Below are 16,749 nucleotides of genomic sequence, written 5' to 3' on the forward strand. Positions count from 1 at the left end.
TCACCACCAGATATGGATTGTATGAGTACAATGTCATGTCATTTGGATTGACCAATGCCCCAGCTTATTTCATGAATCTCATGAATAAGATCTTTATGAACTTTTTGGATAAGTTTGTCGTTGTCTTTATCGACGACATCCTAATCTACTCCAAATCAGAAGAAGAGCATGAGCAACATCTGACCATTATCCTGGAAACCCTTAGGGAGCATAAGTTGTATGCCAAGTTTAGCAAATGTGGGTTCTGGTTAAAGGAAGTAGGATTCCTGGGACACATCTTGTCCGCGGGAGGAATTGTTGTGGATCCTACAAAGATCAAGACCGTTGAAGAATGGAAAGCCCCAACCACTCAAACTGAAGTCCGTGCATTTCTCGGATTGGCGGGATATTACCGCAGGTTTGTTGAAGGATTTTCAAGCATAGCAAGACCCATGACACAACTGTTGAAGAAAGATAAGAAGTTTGAATGGACTGATAAATGTGAAGAGAGTTTTCAAAAGCTCAAGAGAAGATTAACCACAACCCCAATACTGATCATGTCGGACATCACCAAGTCATTTGATGTCTATTGTGACGCCTCCAAGATTGGTCTTGGATGTGTGCTGATGCAAGAAGGCAAAGTGATATAATATCTGTCTAGGCAACTGAAGCAACATGAGCAGAATTACCCAACCCATGACTTAGAGCTAGCAGCTATAGTTTTAGCCTTGAAGGTATGGCTTCATTACCTCATGGGTAACCGCTGTGAGATCTATTCGGATCATAAGAGCCTGAAGTACAGTTTCACCCAGAAGGAGCTAAACATGAGGCAGGGAAGATGGATAGAGTTGATCAAGGACTATGACCTGGAGATTCACTAACACCCTGGCAAGGCCAATGTGGTAGAGGATGCTCTAAGTAGACAGCCGTGTCAGTTGAACTCCATGATCACAGAAGAACAGCCTAGTTTGTATCAAGAATTTGAGCAGTTTAGACTGGAGCTAGTTAGTGAAGGATTCCTAGCAAGCATTGAGCTCCAACCTACCTTGATTAGTCAGATTAAGGAAGCCCGGAAAGGAAATGCCAGCATTGATGGAATCAAGCACCGAATAGCTGCAGGAAAGGCACCAGGATTTACTGAAGATGAAGAAGGAGTTCTCTGGTACAACGATCGCCTCTACGTACCAGCAGATTCGGAGTTGAAACAAGTCATTCTGAAGGAATCCCATGATACCCCGTATTCCATTCATCCCGGAGGAAGCAAGATGTACCAAGACTTGAAGGAATAATTTTGGTGGCATGGAATGAAAAGGGAGATTAGAAGTTACATAGCCAAGTGTGACATCTGTCAACGAGTCAAAGCAGAACATCAGCGACCCGCAGGATTACTGCAGCCATTACAGATCCCTGAATGGAAATGGGATTTTGTAGGAATGGATTTCATCACCGGATTGCCCAAGTCCAGTAGAGGAAATGATTCTATTTGGGTAGTGATTGATAGGTTGTCGAAAGTAGCCAATTTCATACCAGTCAAAACCACCTACCAAGGCCCTAAGCTAGAAGAGTTGTATATCTCAAGAATAGTTAGTCTGCATGGAACCCCAAAGTCAATTGTGTCAGATAGAGGATCCCAATTTACCTCAAGATTTTGGCAGAAGGTACACGAAGGACTAGGAACCCGGCTGAATTTCAGCACAGCTTATCACCCGCAGACTGATGGACAGACTGAAAGAGTCAACCAGATCCTCGAAGATATGTTGAGAGCCTATGTGCTAGAATATGGATCAAAGTGGGAAGATTGTCTGCCTTTCGCGGAATTCTCATACAACAATAGTTTCCAAGCCAGCTTGCAAATAGCCCCATTTGAAGCATTGTACGGAAGAAAGTGTCGCACCCCGTTGAACTGGTCGGAAGTCGGAAATAGTCAGATCTTTGGACCCGACATTCTTCGAGAAGCTGAAGAGAAGGTTCACAAAATCGGCGAATACCTCAAGACTGCCCAATCAAGACAGAAGAGTTATGCTGACAAGAGACGTCGAGAGATGACCTTAAACATCGGAGACTTTGTGTATCTGAAAGTATCACCCCTCAAAGGAATGCAGAGATTCCAACTCATAGGAAAGCTTGCCCCTAGATATGTTTGACCTTTCAAAGTGTTGAGTCGCCGAGGAGAAGTATCATATCAACTGGAACTGCCGGAGGAAATGTCAGTAGTGCATGATGTGTTTCATATCTCGTTACTTCGGAAATGTTTGGAAGTTCCTGAGAAGACAGAGGTTTTCAAGAACATCGATCACAGATCGGTGGATATCAACAAAGACTTGACCTATCGTGAAGTACCCATCCGTATCCTGGAAGAAGCCTTCAGAACCACCCGCACCAGAAATATCAAGTTTCTGAAGATTCAGTGGAGCAACCATACGGAAGACGAAGCCACCTGGGAGCGAGAAGATTACATTAGGACTAAATTCCCTGATCTCTTTAGTTCCTAAGTTTTCTTTAGATCTCGGGACAAGATCTTTTGTAAGGGGGAAGGATTTGTAACATCCCAACTTTTCAAATCAATAAAGAAGATCGATTCCCTTTTCCCAAATTTTGGAACCAACAAAAACTTAAATTGAATTTGCTTTGTGTACATAGGGTGCATGCATGTATGTGGTGATCCTTGCCATGTTTGTTTGTGTAAAGTGTTGAGCATGTTTGCTAAACCCTAAACCCTACCCCATTTCAAAATCAAGGAGAAACAAAGAAAAAGAAAAAGAAAAGAAAAGTCATATGTGGGCATATAGCCATATTTGCAAATCTTGGCCTATGCCATTTTTACTTTAGCTAAATGGTTTGGAAACATTACTAAACCCAAAATAATAACTTTTGAATCAAAGAAACTCAAAACAAAACAAAATAAAATGAAAAACCTAGTCACATGTGATAATGGTTGTATGTGGCATTTTTAACAGGATGCCCACTTTGAACCCCTGTGGTTATTTTTTCTAAACTAAACTTTCTCATCTCTTTGCTCCTCATCCAAGAACACCACAAGGTGATCACAATGGTGTTGACCAACCTTGCTGATTCATTTTCAAATTATTATAAATGGCATGCAAAGTTTCAACATTGAATCAGATTCTAAATCACCTCATTTTTTATTTTTACCAAACCAACTCCACTTTGCAAACCAACACCACCCAGAGGTGCCAAACATTATTTGAATCACGCCCATAAAATATTTTGGCCAAATTCAAATTTGAATTTCATGCGGCCATTTCATCAAACACCTTAAGTGCACTAATCTGGTTGGAGCACACACTCTATTATCCAATGGATTCTTGACTAAACCTTCTGTGCTTAGGTCACCACTCACTCCCTCTTGCATCCCCTGGACCAAACCATGCACTTGCACTCATGATCAAAGCAGAGAATTGACCAAACCTTGCCATGTCGTGGCACTCATGACCTCACCATGCCAACTCCCTCTCCACTCCTCTCCAGCCTACCTCAGCATGTCCTGGACCTTGCCCTCACTCCACTGGTCATGCTCGTGCACGCCGTTGGCCAAGGAGAAGCGTGCAACAACCAGGCCAGGACGCGCCCAGGACAGCCAGTGACGCCAGAGCGAGCACGGACCTGCCCCAGAGCACGCCAGAGCACGTCGTCGCCCCGCTGACCTAGCCCTTGCCTCGCCATCAGCGCCCGCCAGGAGAGTCTCCACGACACCAGCAACACACCAGACATGCCCTCTCCCTCCCCTGTGCCATGTCCCTGTCATCCTCGTTGCCAACGTCCGCCACGGTACTGCCAGCATATGTCATGCGCCCCGTCGCGTCTGACCACCGTTTGCTGTGCCATAAAGCACGTGATGATCGCCATGACATCAGGAACAGTGCAGTGTCCTTGCCTCGCCCCTTCGCAGCCCAGAAAGCCGTCGCCATGCTCGCCACCGTGAACCCCCGCAGCACCTCGTCGCCCGCTAAAAATAGAGCACTCCCCCGCCCAAACTCTTCACACCATTTGCTTCCTCTCCTCTCACTGAGCCTCCTCGACCACTACCACGCCCCAATTTGACACACACTGCCCCAATCATTCGCCGGAGTGCCGCCAGTACTGCTGCAAGCTCGACGGAGATTGGAGCCACCCCAGGAGACGCCACCGGTACCAGGAGCCTCGCCGTCGTCGACAATGTGGTTCTGCATCAACTCCAATCATCTCCAGACCTCCGGTGAGCCGCCGACCCCCTAGGTTCGCCGCCAGTAGGGTTAGCTCTCGTCGACGGAGACGACGCACCTCGACCGTCGATATGCGTTCTAATCCTGCGGCCCCCTTTGAATCATACCGTTTCGGTTTTATAAGTCGCTAACCTGTGGAACCCATTGTCACACAGCCCGCTCGTGCGAGACACACAGCTAGGCCGGCCCGTTTTATTTTTCCTCTCTGGCCCAGTTTCGTTTCCCGCCAAAGCCCAATGATTTGAATTCGGTTTATTTAGTTAATTCAATGCTGGTGATGTGTTCAAAATTGAATAGCTTCAAATCTACAAATCCAAATGGAGTGATTCCAATTTTGTGTGAAAGCTTATGAAATTATCTAGGAAATCCCACTGGTCCCAAACCCTAGTTCATTATAGATCACTTGCAACAAAAATAACAAGGGAGTGCCTTTCCAAAATTCAAACATTTATTAAAAATCAACCATAATGAATTTTGCGGTGTTTCCAATTCTCATAATTCAAATTTCAAAAAATCTAATTGATTATGCAAAAGTATGACATAGTTGTTTCATATGATCATGGGCTAGATTCAAATAATGGCTATGTAGCCATTTCTAGCTCATTTAAATTATTTCAGATTTAGTATTTCAAATCTATGAGGTGTAGCATCTCATTTAAATCACTTTCCCAAGAGATGTGATATGAGGTGATGACTTTAGTTTCATGTCCTCATATTCTCTTATTTGAGGATATTAAATCTTAATATTTTTCAATGAGAGGAAATTATTTTCCTAACCCTAAATAAGAAAACCCTAGGGTTATGCTGAGTGATGATTGTGATGATGCTAGATCATCTTGAGTGAGCCATTAAGGCTAAGTAGTCTCCTTAAGTATTGTTTTCTGATGGTTACCTCGTATCCATTTATAGACTCTAGTACCGAAGGCTACGAGGAGGAGGTCTTCTACGAAGAAGAAGAAGAAGAAGAAGAAGAAGAAGAAGAAGAAGAAGAACACTTTGATCAATACACCAACCAAGGCAAGCTCTACTAATGCCAAGCTACTAGTGCAAGATACCATGGCATTAGTATTATTTAAAGTTTTACCTTTCCAAATCCAAGTTTTTATCTTACAAGCTTTTACTTTGTTTACCAATTCTTACTTGTTGAAGTTAATTCTTGTCTAAGTATAGAGTACCACAAGAGAGTCAAACTTAGCCTAGAGAGCAAAAATGTAGTTAGCACCCCTCATGATTAGTTCCTAGTGCAAAAACTAAAATTGACTACTCTAGATGGGAACTTGTGAAACAAATGACTTTGAAAACCTCAGAATGATGAGTCATTCTATTGAAAATTTTGAAGGTGAATATGACTTTTGAAGGACATGATGAATTTGACAAAAACTGATGGTTGGGTTCGGATGCGATACCATTCCAATTTTAGAGTATCCCCACAATAACTGATAATGGGTAAGGCTTTAGCTGGAAATTTATGTATCTTAGTATGGGTTCCCTCTGAACAAGCGTCATAGAGGTTACGCTGAGACCGCCTCTGTTGAAAGTGAAATGACGTGAAAAAGGGTTGAATGTCCTACCCAAGCCCTGTGCAGTTCCTAGGATGGCAGTTTTCTATCACTAGGAGGCCAAGCTCATAGGGGGTGCCTATACTAGAGTATATAAGTGAAAGGTTAATTGTTGATGATCCGCATACTGAGTTATGATGATTCAGGGCTATCCCTGACGGATATAATCAAAAGTTGTGGCACAAGAGTACGACATCTGCAGAGTGTTAAACTATTCGAATAGCCGCGTTCGCGGTCATGGACAGTTGGATGGCCATACTGTTCCGTTGTCAGTTGTTTTCTAAAATGAATGGTGACTTGAAAGGTGAATTTGACTTGATCACAACAGAGTTGTGGGAATAACACTAATGTTCCCACTTGAGTAAGTCTAGGTAAATAAAGAGTCTTTACTAGTAAGTGCTTATGAAATAAAACCGCAAATAAACCTAGAGCTTAGAACCCACTTAGAGCTATTGGTAATTTTATTAGTGTGAGTTTGCGAGTACTTTAAAAAAAGTACTCATGGCTTTGTCCCTGGCTATTCAAATGGACAGACTATGAAGAGGAGAACCAGTACCTGGAAGGTGGACAACAGGATATCTACGATAACTAGGACTACCTCCCGACGTCGAGCGTTGCCTGTGGAACAGATGGACCCTTACTACGTATCTTCTGCTATGTGTTATGTATTTGATCTTTAGATCAATTGTTGTATTAAGATTGGATCATGTGATCCTTTGATGTGATCCTTTGATGTAAGACAATTATGGTTTGTAATGAATGATGTGCTGTGATATGAACTTATTATATCTCGCAAAAACAATCTTCCTGGGATTGCGATGTACGGCATAATAGGCATCTGGACTTAAAACTCCGGGTGTTGACAGATCGGATCGGAGCGGATATTGATCGGTTTCAGATTGGAATGCGGATATACCGGACCGCGGATTTGAACCAAAAATGGAGCGGGCTCAGACCGGAAAAAAAATAATAGTCGTATTTGTGCTCTCATCGGTAGATAATTATAGTTCTTGCAAATATTTAAGAGATATTTAAACTTTTAGTCTTGTGTAGTTAAGAAAAAAAAGAGACACCATGCACGAAAACTCAAGCATTGATAGTACAGTTAAACATGCTTGCTAAATAAATTTGGTAACTTAGTAACCACTAAACTTTCAAGATTATCCTTGACTTTTGACTCAAAAATCAGATTATCTGGTTAAAAAACCTTCAGATTATCCTAATTAAATTCGGATAATCCATATATGCATGCTATTTATACCATATCTTACACCGTATTCGGAGAACCACTTCGGAATCGGATATCCTTATTCGCTGAATTCTTTAAAATCGAATATGGATACCTTAATACGGATTCGGCGTCGGTTTCGGTGCGGAAATTGTCCTATCCGTTTGCACCCCTACATCCAGAGTTGGGAGTTGGGAGTTGTGTCCAAAATGCAGGAGTGGCTCAAATACACAATAAAAAAAGAAATTCACCACGGCAAAACGAGTTGCTCAAATACACAATACTAGTCGATTCAAGAAGATAAAATGAAAGCTGATTAATCCGCATCCAGCAAGAAAGACTATCACTACCTCTAAGACCGACATGGCTTGGCTAGTGCAGTGATAGCTACGAAGCACTAGGGAAAAGGAGTAGCACCACAATTATCGCAAAAAGACTCGAGCAAAGACTAGAGAGCAACGACCTAAGAAAGCAAGCAAATGAAGCACCAAGGATACAAACAAAGATGGGCACATCGAAGGGTAACGTGTGCGAAGGTGAGGGCGATGGCGCCAACCAATCAGGCAAAACCAAACCAACGTATATTATTCAGTTTAACTCTGCCTCTTAGTTTAAGGGTCGGTCCCCGGTTTTACGTGTAGCAAGTATACTGCATGTTGCCCTGGAATCTGATTAGCAAGAGTGATCTGTACCAATTTTGTCTTTGCTCTGAGATATTTGAAGAAAAAAAAACTGTGTTTACATCAAAACTCTCCATAAATGAGGCCTCCTTAGAAGAACACCGTATGTTGCATTTAAGTATAGTTCCACAAATCGATGCTGCGACGACAAAGAAAAAATGGCAGTATCATAAACTTGAAATGAAATTAATATACTGCACTAGTATTACTTTTGAACACCGTATGTTGATTTTATCAAAAATCAGCAGAGTACGTGGTGTGAAATAAGCTTATATATGCATGGTAATGCCCTTCAAGTTTATTTTTAGCGGTTTAAGCATCCTGGAATGAAACGTGGTTATATTTGCCACATTTTGTGCAATTGAATAATCTTACGAGGGACCCGGCCACATACGTTTTTTTTTTTTCTGTAGTAAACAATCTCTTTGGCCTTTTGCTATCAGTCTCTGTTGACAGTTCACACGCTCCGTTCTCCTCTATTTCCGATTAAAACATCCGCTAAGCCAACACGGCAACTGCGCGCAACAACCACGCCACCAAGCACAGCAGGCCACAAGAACCACAGCTGCATGTGTTTATCGCTCCACAGCCATAGATTAAGCTTACTACCCCCTCCCCTTCTACCTCTCTCTCTCTCTCTCTCTCTCTCTCTCTCTATGTAGGCAGCCAAGGAGGCACGATAGTCCGGCCGTTCCTCTCTTCTACTTCAGATCGAACAGAAGCTGCTGCCTGGCTGAGGAACATCAAGGTTACTACCTGCCTCTCTGTCTCTAATTTGCAGAGCTTTTCTCTGCCTGAATTTCATGGGTTCCTCCATGTTCAGTTTTCGCCATGGCTATGGCGATGAATGATAATTCAAGTTTACTATATGCTCTTCTTCCCTCTTTCTTTCTCGCCTTTCTTTGTCGTATATTGCTCAAGTTTGACTCTGCCGATAAATTTTGGCCATAGTATCTGGATCCAAGACTTCAGACTCCCTTTTTCTTCGTTGGTTGTTTAGGGATGAATAGCTGGGCCCTCCTCAAACCATCTGAGCTGCAAATTTATCACCATAGATGATGTATGCCTTATATGTGTTTGTTCTGTAGAAGAAACTTCCTCCCTAGTTAATATTCTTGTGAAATTCACATTACCACACGCTCTCCAAAGGAAAATAAATTCTCAGGCTAAATGTGAAAAGAGGCCAAGTTCTTGAAAAGCTTCCATTATTAGGCTCTTGTAAAAAAAAAACTCAGAGTTTTGTTTCTTCAATCCAGATCTGCTCCCTTGTCTGGTACACACGTCCATGCTTCTTCTACGGTTTAGCAATCAATTATGCGTTTAATGAAGTTGCCGAATTCTCCGGTGATACCAATGGATTTGGTAGTATTTATTGCCTGATTCTGGTATCTGTTGATGGACCTCAACATCATGGAGAACTCCCCTAAACTCAATGGCGACACCACCATCATATCCCGTAGCCGATAGCCCCATCACCACCTGCTCACCTTTTGGTCCATGATGATGCACCGCATCGCATCGCATAAGTGTTAGATTGAACAATTCAGATGCTACTTTTCTGACGTGCGACTTGTGCTGCTTCATTTATGCCTTGTCATCACCTATCCTTATTAGGCTTGCGTCTTCCGGGCAAACAAGATGTGCTAGTAAAATATACAACATTTTCATACTGACCTTATGTTTATTATCTGATATGATGTTTTATAAATTTTAAATATCAGTAACTAGTTGGTAACGTGCATAGTAGTGATTTACGGTCAGACCAGTGGTATTATACAAGCCTATCAGACAATTTATACGGTAACGGGCAGGGGAACCCGCTCGATGTATACGGACCCGGTAGACCCATTTCTTGTTCCTGCTCATTTGCAATCTTGTGTGGTTGGAGTGGAGGTCTCAATCAGAAAGGAAGTGGCCGGTGGCCTCTCGCTATCCCTGCACACATGTCTGGTCTACCAAATGCTGCTCATGGCCATTACCTTGTATCAGCACATTATACTTAGGCATTCAATTATCTATATCAGAATTTAAAATATGTGATTAGGTCTAAGCTGACTGTGTGCACACCAACACATGTCATCGCCAGTGTTGCATTGAATGGAACACTTGATGGCTGAATGATTGCCCAAGTCATGAACTGATAATCTTCCAGAGACTTGAAGCTCAATATTAGACACCAGTCAATTCACCTTTACAATGTTAAAATTTCTGTATCCAAAGCCACATGGGAATACACTGATCTGCCGAAGAGGCACTTTTCTTTCTTTATACTTTCGGTTGTTGTCAACACTTTCTAGCCAACTTTTTGTGCCTCAGATGCTCCAAACAATCCGTCGATTCCTACAACCAATATTTGATTCCTTGTGACCAAAAGATATTGTGCGCATCTCTAAGAATGTTTCCTCTAGCTTTTAGTCCTGGTATCTTCAAACAAGCCACGGATCACTGCTAGAACCTGTGCGCATCTCTAAGAATATTTCCTCTAGCTTTTAGTCCTGATACCTTCAAACAAGCCACAGATCACTGCTACCAATATTTGATTCCTCGGGAAATTCATTGGAACTTTTAGTACCTATATTCGTTTCGGACAAACCGGTGGACGAAACTTGATTCCTTCGGAGTGGGCCAAAGTAAAACTTGTGGGCATACACAAGAATATTTTCCCAACCAACTTCCCAGTTGGCACAACTTTCTTCCATGCTTCATGTACATTTCCCAGTCTCTTGCTCCAATCTAGAACACATGTAAAACTGCTAGTTACAAGCTGCTGAAGTTTTGCAATGACAGATTTCTAAATACATATGCTTATTGTCATTTCAGAATAAGGAGGATCTATTCGGTGGCAGCGCGCCATCATGAACAATCTGATGCTTGGTGTAGAGGTTGTCAGTGCCCATGACCTCCTCCCTAAAGAGCAGGGCACAGCCAATGCCTTTGTAGAGGTTGAATTTGATGACCAGAAGTTCCGCACAGCGATCAAAGACGGGGACATCAACCCTGTCTGGAATGAGCAGTTTTTCTTCAATATATCAGATCCATCTCGCCTCCAAGAGAAAGAGCTTGAGGCCTATGTGTACCATGCAAACCGCGTCAGCAATAACAAGACTTGCCTAGGCAAGGTCCGCATCTCTGGTACATCCTTTGTCAGCCAATCAGATGCTGCGCCCCTGCATTACCCCCTGGAGAAGCGCACGATATTGTCGCGTGCACGAGGTGAGCTCGGCCTCAGAGTTTTCCTTACAAATGATCCATCAGTAAGGGTGTCTGCTCAAGGTCAGGATTACAATTTTGCAAGCACACCCACCACCGCTCAAGAGCAGGCAGCTGCCAATATTATTTCAAATCCTTTCCAAGACACCAGGACAAATGAAGTAAGACAGTTCCAACACTTGCCACGGGAACAACAGCGACCATCACCAATTGCCGGACAGCAATACTACGCTCAAGGTCAAGGTTCCCATGGAGAGCAGCAACAAAGAAGCTTCTCTGGCGCAGGGAATAGAACTGATGCCCCTCAGGTAGCAAGGATGATGTATTCTGCGGGTCCACAGCAGCCTGTAGACTTTCAGCTGAGGGAGACAAGCCCAACGCTTGGTGGTGGGCGTATTATTCATGGCCGGGTGATGCCTGGTGAGAAGGCTGGGGCATATGATCTTGTCGAGAAGATGCACATCCTCTTTGTGCGTGTGGTCAAGGCCCGTGACCTGCCCCACATGGACCTCACTGGGAGTCTTGATCCTTATGTTGAGGTGCACCTTGGAAACTACAAAATGAAAACAAAGTTCTTTGAGAAGAACCAGAGGCCTGAGTGGGATGAGGTGTTTGCTTTCCCTAAGGAAGTAATGCAGTCAACGACACTCGAAGTAGTTGTCAAGGATAAGGACATCCTTCGGGATGACTATGTCGGACGAGTGATGCTCGACCTGAATGAGGTGCCTGTAAGGGTCCCTCCTGACAGCCCATTGGCACCAGAGTGGTACCGTCTTATGGGCAAAGATGGGATGAGGGACAGAGGGGAGTTGATGCTTGCAGTCTGGTACGGAACCCAGGCAGATGAATGCTTCCCGAGTGCCATCCATGCAGGATCAACTCCAATTGATTCCCATCTTCACAACTATATCCGTGGGAAGGTTTACCCTACGCCAAGAATGTGGTACGTCAGGGTCAATGTAATTGAGGCACAGGATATATTCACAATGGAGCACCACCACATACCTGATGTGTTTGTAAAGGTGAGGCTGGGTCACCAATTGCTGAAGACAAGGCAAGTTCGCTCACCAACAAAAAACTTCATGTGGAATGAAGAGTTGATGTTTGTGGCAGCAGAGCCTTTTGAGGATGACTTGATTATACAAATAGAAGATCGTGTTGCACAGAACAAAGACGAGGTGATTGGCGAAACTATCATACCTCTTGCAAGGCTTCAAAGGAGGGCTGATCACAGAGCACTGGTACGTCCAGTGTGGTTTGATCTCAGAAGGCCGGGGCTAATTGATGTGAACCAGCTAAAGGAAGACAAATTCTATGCAAAGGTACACCTTCGTGTTTGCCTTGAAGGTGGTTATCATGTGCTTGATGAGTCAACCCAGTATTGTAGTGATCTACGGCCAACAATGAAGCAGCTGTGGAAACCACCAATTGGGGTGCTCGAAGTTGGCATTCTGAGTGCAAATGGCCTCAACCCAACGAAGACCAGGCAAGAAAGGGGGTCATGCGATCCATATTGTGTTGCCAAGTATGGCCACAAATGGGTGCGGACGCGCACAATAGTTGACAACTTGAACCCTCGATTTAATGAACAGTATACATGGGATGTCTTTGACCATGGAACAGTACTCACCATTGGTCTGTTCGACAACTGCCACATAGGAGGAGAAAATAACAACAATCACAGCCAGAGTCACAGCAACAGCTCCCCCAGCCATATGGATAAGCCCATTGGGAAAGTGCGAATCCGGATCTCAACTCTTGAGACTAGGCGGGTGTACACACACACATATCCCCTGCTTGTCCTCCACCCATCAGGAGTTAAAAAGATGGGTGAGCTCCACCTTGCTATCAGGTTCTCTGTCACATCCCTCCTCAATGTGTTCCTTACATACTCACGGCCTCTCTTGCCCAAAATGCACTATGCCCAGCCACTGTCAATAGTCCAGCAAGAAATGCTACGCCACCAGGCTGTGCAGCTTGTTGCACAGCGCCTGGGGCGAATGGAACCACCAGTTCGCAGGGAAGTTGTTGAGTTCATGTCAGATGCCCGTTCTCACCTGTGGAGCATGCGACGAAGCAAAGCAAACTTCTTCCGTCTTATGCAAGTCTTCTCTGGATTCATTGCTGCAGGGAAATGGTTTGGTGATGTTTGCCAGTGGAAAAACCCAGTCACCACAGTCTTGGTTCATGTGCTCTTCATCATGCTCGTCTTCTATCCAGACCTAATCCTTCCGACCATCTTTCTCTACATGTTCTTGATTGGGTTGTGGAATTACCGGTTCCGGCCACGAGTACCACCACATATGAACACCAGGATATCCTATGCTGATGTTGCCCATCCAGATGAGCTTGATGAGGAATTTGACACGTTCCCAACCTCAAAGAGCCCAGACCTGATTAGGATGAGATATGACAGGCTACGACACGTCGCCGGGAGGATACAGACAGTCGTTGGGGACATCGCAACACAGGGTGAGAGATTGCAGTCATTGCTGAGCTGGAGGGACCCAAGAGCAACAGCAATGTTCCTATTATTGTGCCTTTTCACTGCAATTGTACTGTATGTTACACCATTCCAAGTGATTGCACTCTGTCTTGGGTTCTTCTGGATGAGGCACCCACGGTTTCGACACAAGGTGCCTGCAGCGCCAGTAAACTTCTTTAGGAGGCTACCTGCAAAGACGGACTCTTTGCTGTAAAGGTCCTTGGAGATTAACTACCAATGTCGTGTAATGTACTCTTTTTGTATCTTTTTTCTGTTGCCAGTATATTGTTGTACAATAGAATTGTGTACAATATCATAATATGTAATTGTTGTACCATGAAAGAACAAAATAAGTCGAGTTGATAATTTTGTGGTTAAAAGTTAAGATGTCCAGACTTTAAGCTGTATAGTAGAAGTTGTCTATAAGATATTTGTATCAACAAGAGTTTCTACAGCCAAGTGAAGTTTTTCATCCTCAAAGCGTACTCACCATGCTAGGTATAAGAGCATTACACCATAATCATAAAATCAAGGCTCGACAACTGGACTATATGTAGAAGCACCAACATAATATCTGGTATTTTCAACTCAACAACTTTACTGCACAATCAAGGATATTCTCAAAAATCTGAAAAGATATGACCACTAGTTCTCATTATTAACTTTCATGAACACACATTCAAGATCTGTTCGGTACAAAAACAAGAATTTTTTTAAAATGTGTCAAATCATTTAAAATAGTTTGGAACAAGCAAATCAACAACCACCTGGGCCGATGGGGACCTTATACCATATACAATTGTAAGTCCAGCTTACACTATCATGCAAGGACATGAATTTTGAAGTTTGAACATAGTATGAAGATATAAGCATGCAGTAGAACACCTGAAATGGTAAAACTTTAACTTTGAACACAACTAGCATAGATTGCACTATGTGCAGGTGCTGGAAAAAAACTTTCGCCTGCTAAACTTCCTACCAGATCTTGTTCTTCAATCACTGATATTACCATATAAGCTAATAAAATCATATTCCACTTAACAATATGAGAATGGTTAAAATTATTGACAAAGCAAAAAAAATCAGAACTGAACATCATATGTAAGGTAATACAATCACAAGTACATCAAAACAAATAAAAAAGCGAGTAAACAAAGATAAGCTAACAGTACAAATGAAAAATCTTTATTTCACTTATTTCCTCTTACAGAGAATGACAAACTTGTGCTACCATAAGGTCGAATGACCCACTCTACAAATATTGAGACATCAAAAGAAGGGAAAGGATAGGACAGTTGCAAGTTGTTATTTCTTAACAAATGCATAACATTGTTGCCAAACACACGTAAGTGTAATAAAGCAAAGAGTTGGGGGGGGGAGGGGGGGGGGGGAGGGGAGGGTTCAACATGCTGTGGAAGGGGAGACCTTCTCCTTTGCTTGCCGTGGAAGGGTCCTTTAGAGTGACAGTAATTGGTTGCCTCCGAAAAGAGTGGCAGCTACTTGCTGAATAAATTTCACCGGAAGTTCCTAGCTTCCTGCAGCACCGAATTTGCACCCGTAAATGCATGCACACCATAGCAATTTTCTTAATGATATTAAACTTAAATATTCAAGGCACATTCTGCCCTAAGAAAAGGCATATGTGAAGTCAATGAGGCGTAGATAAAAACGATTCGCTAACTACATCCCATACTTTTACTTTCCAAAGAAGTTAATAGTATGAACAAGGCATGTAGTTAGCGAATGTGTGTAGAGCCTCCATACATTCCAAATTCTAAATTGCACAAAATCATGAAAACAAACTAGTAGTAGAGTAGTGGTAGTTGTCATTTCGGTCTTTGCTGATTATTTGTATTGGAAAATGCAGTGAAGCACTTCCAAGACATCTGTACATGTTAGACAAAAAAAAAAGCAAGTGAGCCCAAAAAAGCATGTAACTGGTAGTTACCTTGTATAAGGTACCCGGCAATATCGACAGACTAGGGGAGGTGGAGCAGGCGATCAACAGCCAGGTCTAGTGAATCAATGTTCTTCCGCATAATCTTGCTTTCCAACAATTAAGGTTACGTAACTCCAAAAGGAGCAATGAAAAATGCTATGAACCTAACAAATTAAATAAAATTAAAATGGTATTTTTTAATAATAAGGAATTAAAATGAAATTTCACCGGTTGGACAATACAGCGGCAGTATTGCATGAACTGACAAAAGGATACAGCTGAATACTTAGGCTTTCCAAGCCTCGCATTTCCTCATTTAGCCTGCAACACAGACATATTATATATCATGTCACTAGCAAACAGCTGCAAGAGCTATGCAAAAGCAGCACACGGTTTTAAGAAAGAAGTACATCCGTTGCCTACAAAGTCTTTTCTTCCCTCACAAATTGCAAAAATTGCAGTTCCTAGAAGGAATCCCCCAAAGTAAACTGGATTTGATCCTTTATTGGTAGTTACTATGATTTATCCCAAACTTGTAAGAAGGAAAGGAATATCTCTAAAGTTAGTTATTATTTATGAAAGCAGTACAGTGGAGGCTATGATCATTCACGCTGCACTACCGCACATAGCACGGCGTAGAGGAGAACACAGAAAACTAGTTTAAAGTGATCGATCACCTTAGGCATGAATGGATGTACTTATTTCCTTTGGAAGACGCTTCCAGTGCTGCAAAAGTAGAGTAATAAAAGATAAACTCGCAATATGGTCACCTAATATAATAGGTTATACTCTACAACGAGGAACCGACACGTTTCAGGTTTACATAACAAACCGAGTAAATGGTACGGTCCAAATTGCATGATTATACCAAAGGGTGAAGGCAAACATTTGTCAATTTCAGATAATCAGATGCAGACGACACATACACATACTGCAGAGAGCTTAGCAGATTTGGAAACATGGTCACCTGATTCCTGGAGACGGCCGACGACTTCGCCCAGGCACTCCATGTTCTCCGCCGACGTGGAGGTAACCTTTATCGTGCGTCAAAGCAGCGGAATTAGGCGCTCGGCGAACAGCAACAGAAGGAAGGAAACTTTCGAAAGTCGCGGTTGAGAGTAGTAGGCGTACGTTGGAGAGTGCGATGCGGAGGGAGGCGAATAGGGAGGCATAGCTCTCGGCGATGGCGACGGCGTCTCGCTCCACTGCTTCCATCGCCGCCGCCACCTTCCTCGCCTCGGGAGGCGCCGCCGTAGCAACGGTGGCGGGCGCAGAAGAGGAGGAGGAGGAACTCAACGGCGAGGGATCCTCTGGTAAGGCTTCGTCCGGCGCCGGCGCCGGCGGATTGGGGGAGGTGGTGGCATCTGCTTCCATCTAGTCGTCCTGCGCGTGGGACCGGAACGACGGTACAGTGGGAAGATAGACGATAGATCGGCGTGAACCGGC

At 43.3% G+C, this 16,749-nt stretch overlaps 2 protein-coding genes across 2 annotated transcripts; one reads left to right on the forward strand and one right to left on the reverse strand.

The window, feature by feature from the left end:
* The first annotated feature begins 8,181 nt into the window (after positions 1-8,181).
* On the forward strand, positions 8,182-13,749 carry LOC127333684 (FT-interacting protein 3). The gene is made up of 2 exons (XM_051360084.2): positions 8,182-8,417; positions 10,490-13,749. The coding sequence occupies exon 2, from the start codon at positions 10,525-10,527 to the stop codon at positions 13,576-13,578; it is 3,054 nt and encodes a 1,017-aa protein (XP_051216044.1). The 5' UTR covers positions 8,182-8,417; positions 10,490-10,524; the 3' UTR covers positions 13,579-13,749.
* A 778-nt stretch (positions 13,750-14,527) lies between these two features.
* Positions 14,528-16,749, reverse strand: LOC127333686 (uncharacterized). Its single transcript, XM_051360085.2, has 6 exons — positions 16,435-16,749; positions 16,271-16,337; positions 15,981-16,029; positions 15,580-15,624; positions 15,313-15,410; positions 14,528-14,899 (listed from the first exon to the last, which is right to left on the reverse strand). The coding sequence occupies exons 1-5, from the start codon at positions 16,675-16,677 to the stop codon at positions 15,344-15,346; spliced, it is 471 nt and encodes a 156-aa protein (XP_051216045.1). The 5' UTR covers positions 16,678-16,749; the 3' UTR covers positions 14,528-14,899; positions 15,313-15,343.

This window comes from Lolium perenne, chromosome 2 (assembly GCF_019359855.2).
Source record: "Lolium perenne isolate Kyuss_39 chromosome 2, Kyuss_2.0, whole genome shotgun sequence".
Classification (NCBI taxonomy): Eukaryota; Viridiplantae; Streptophyta; class Magnoliopsida; order Poales; family Poaceae; genus Lolium; species Lolium perenne.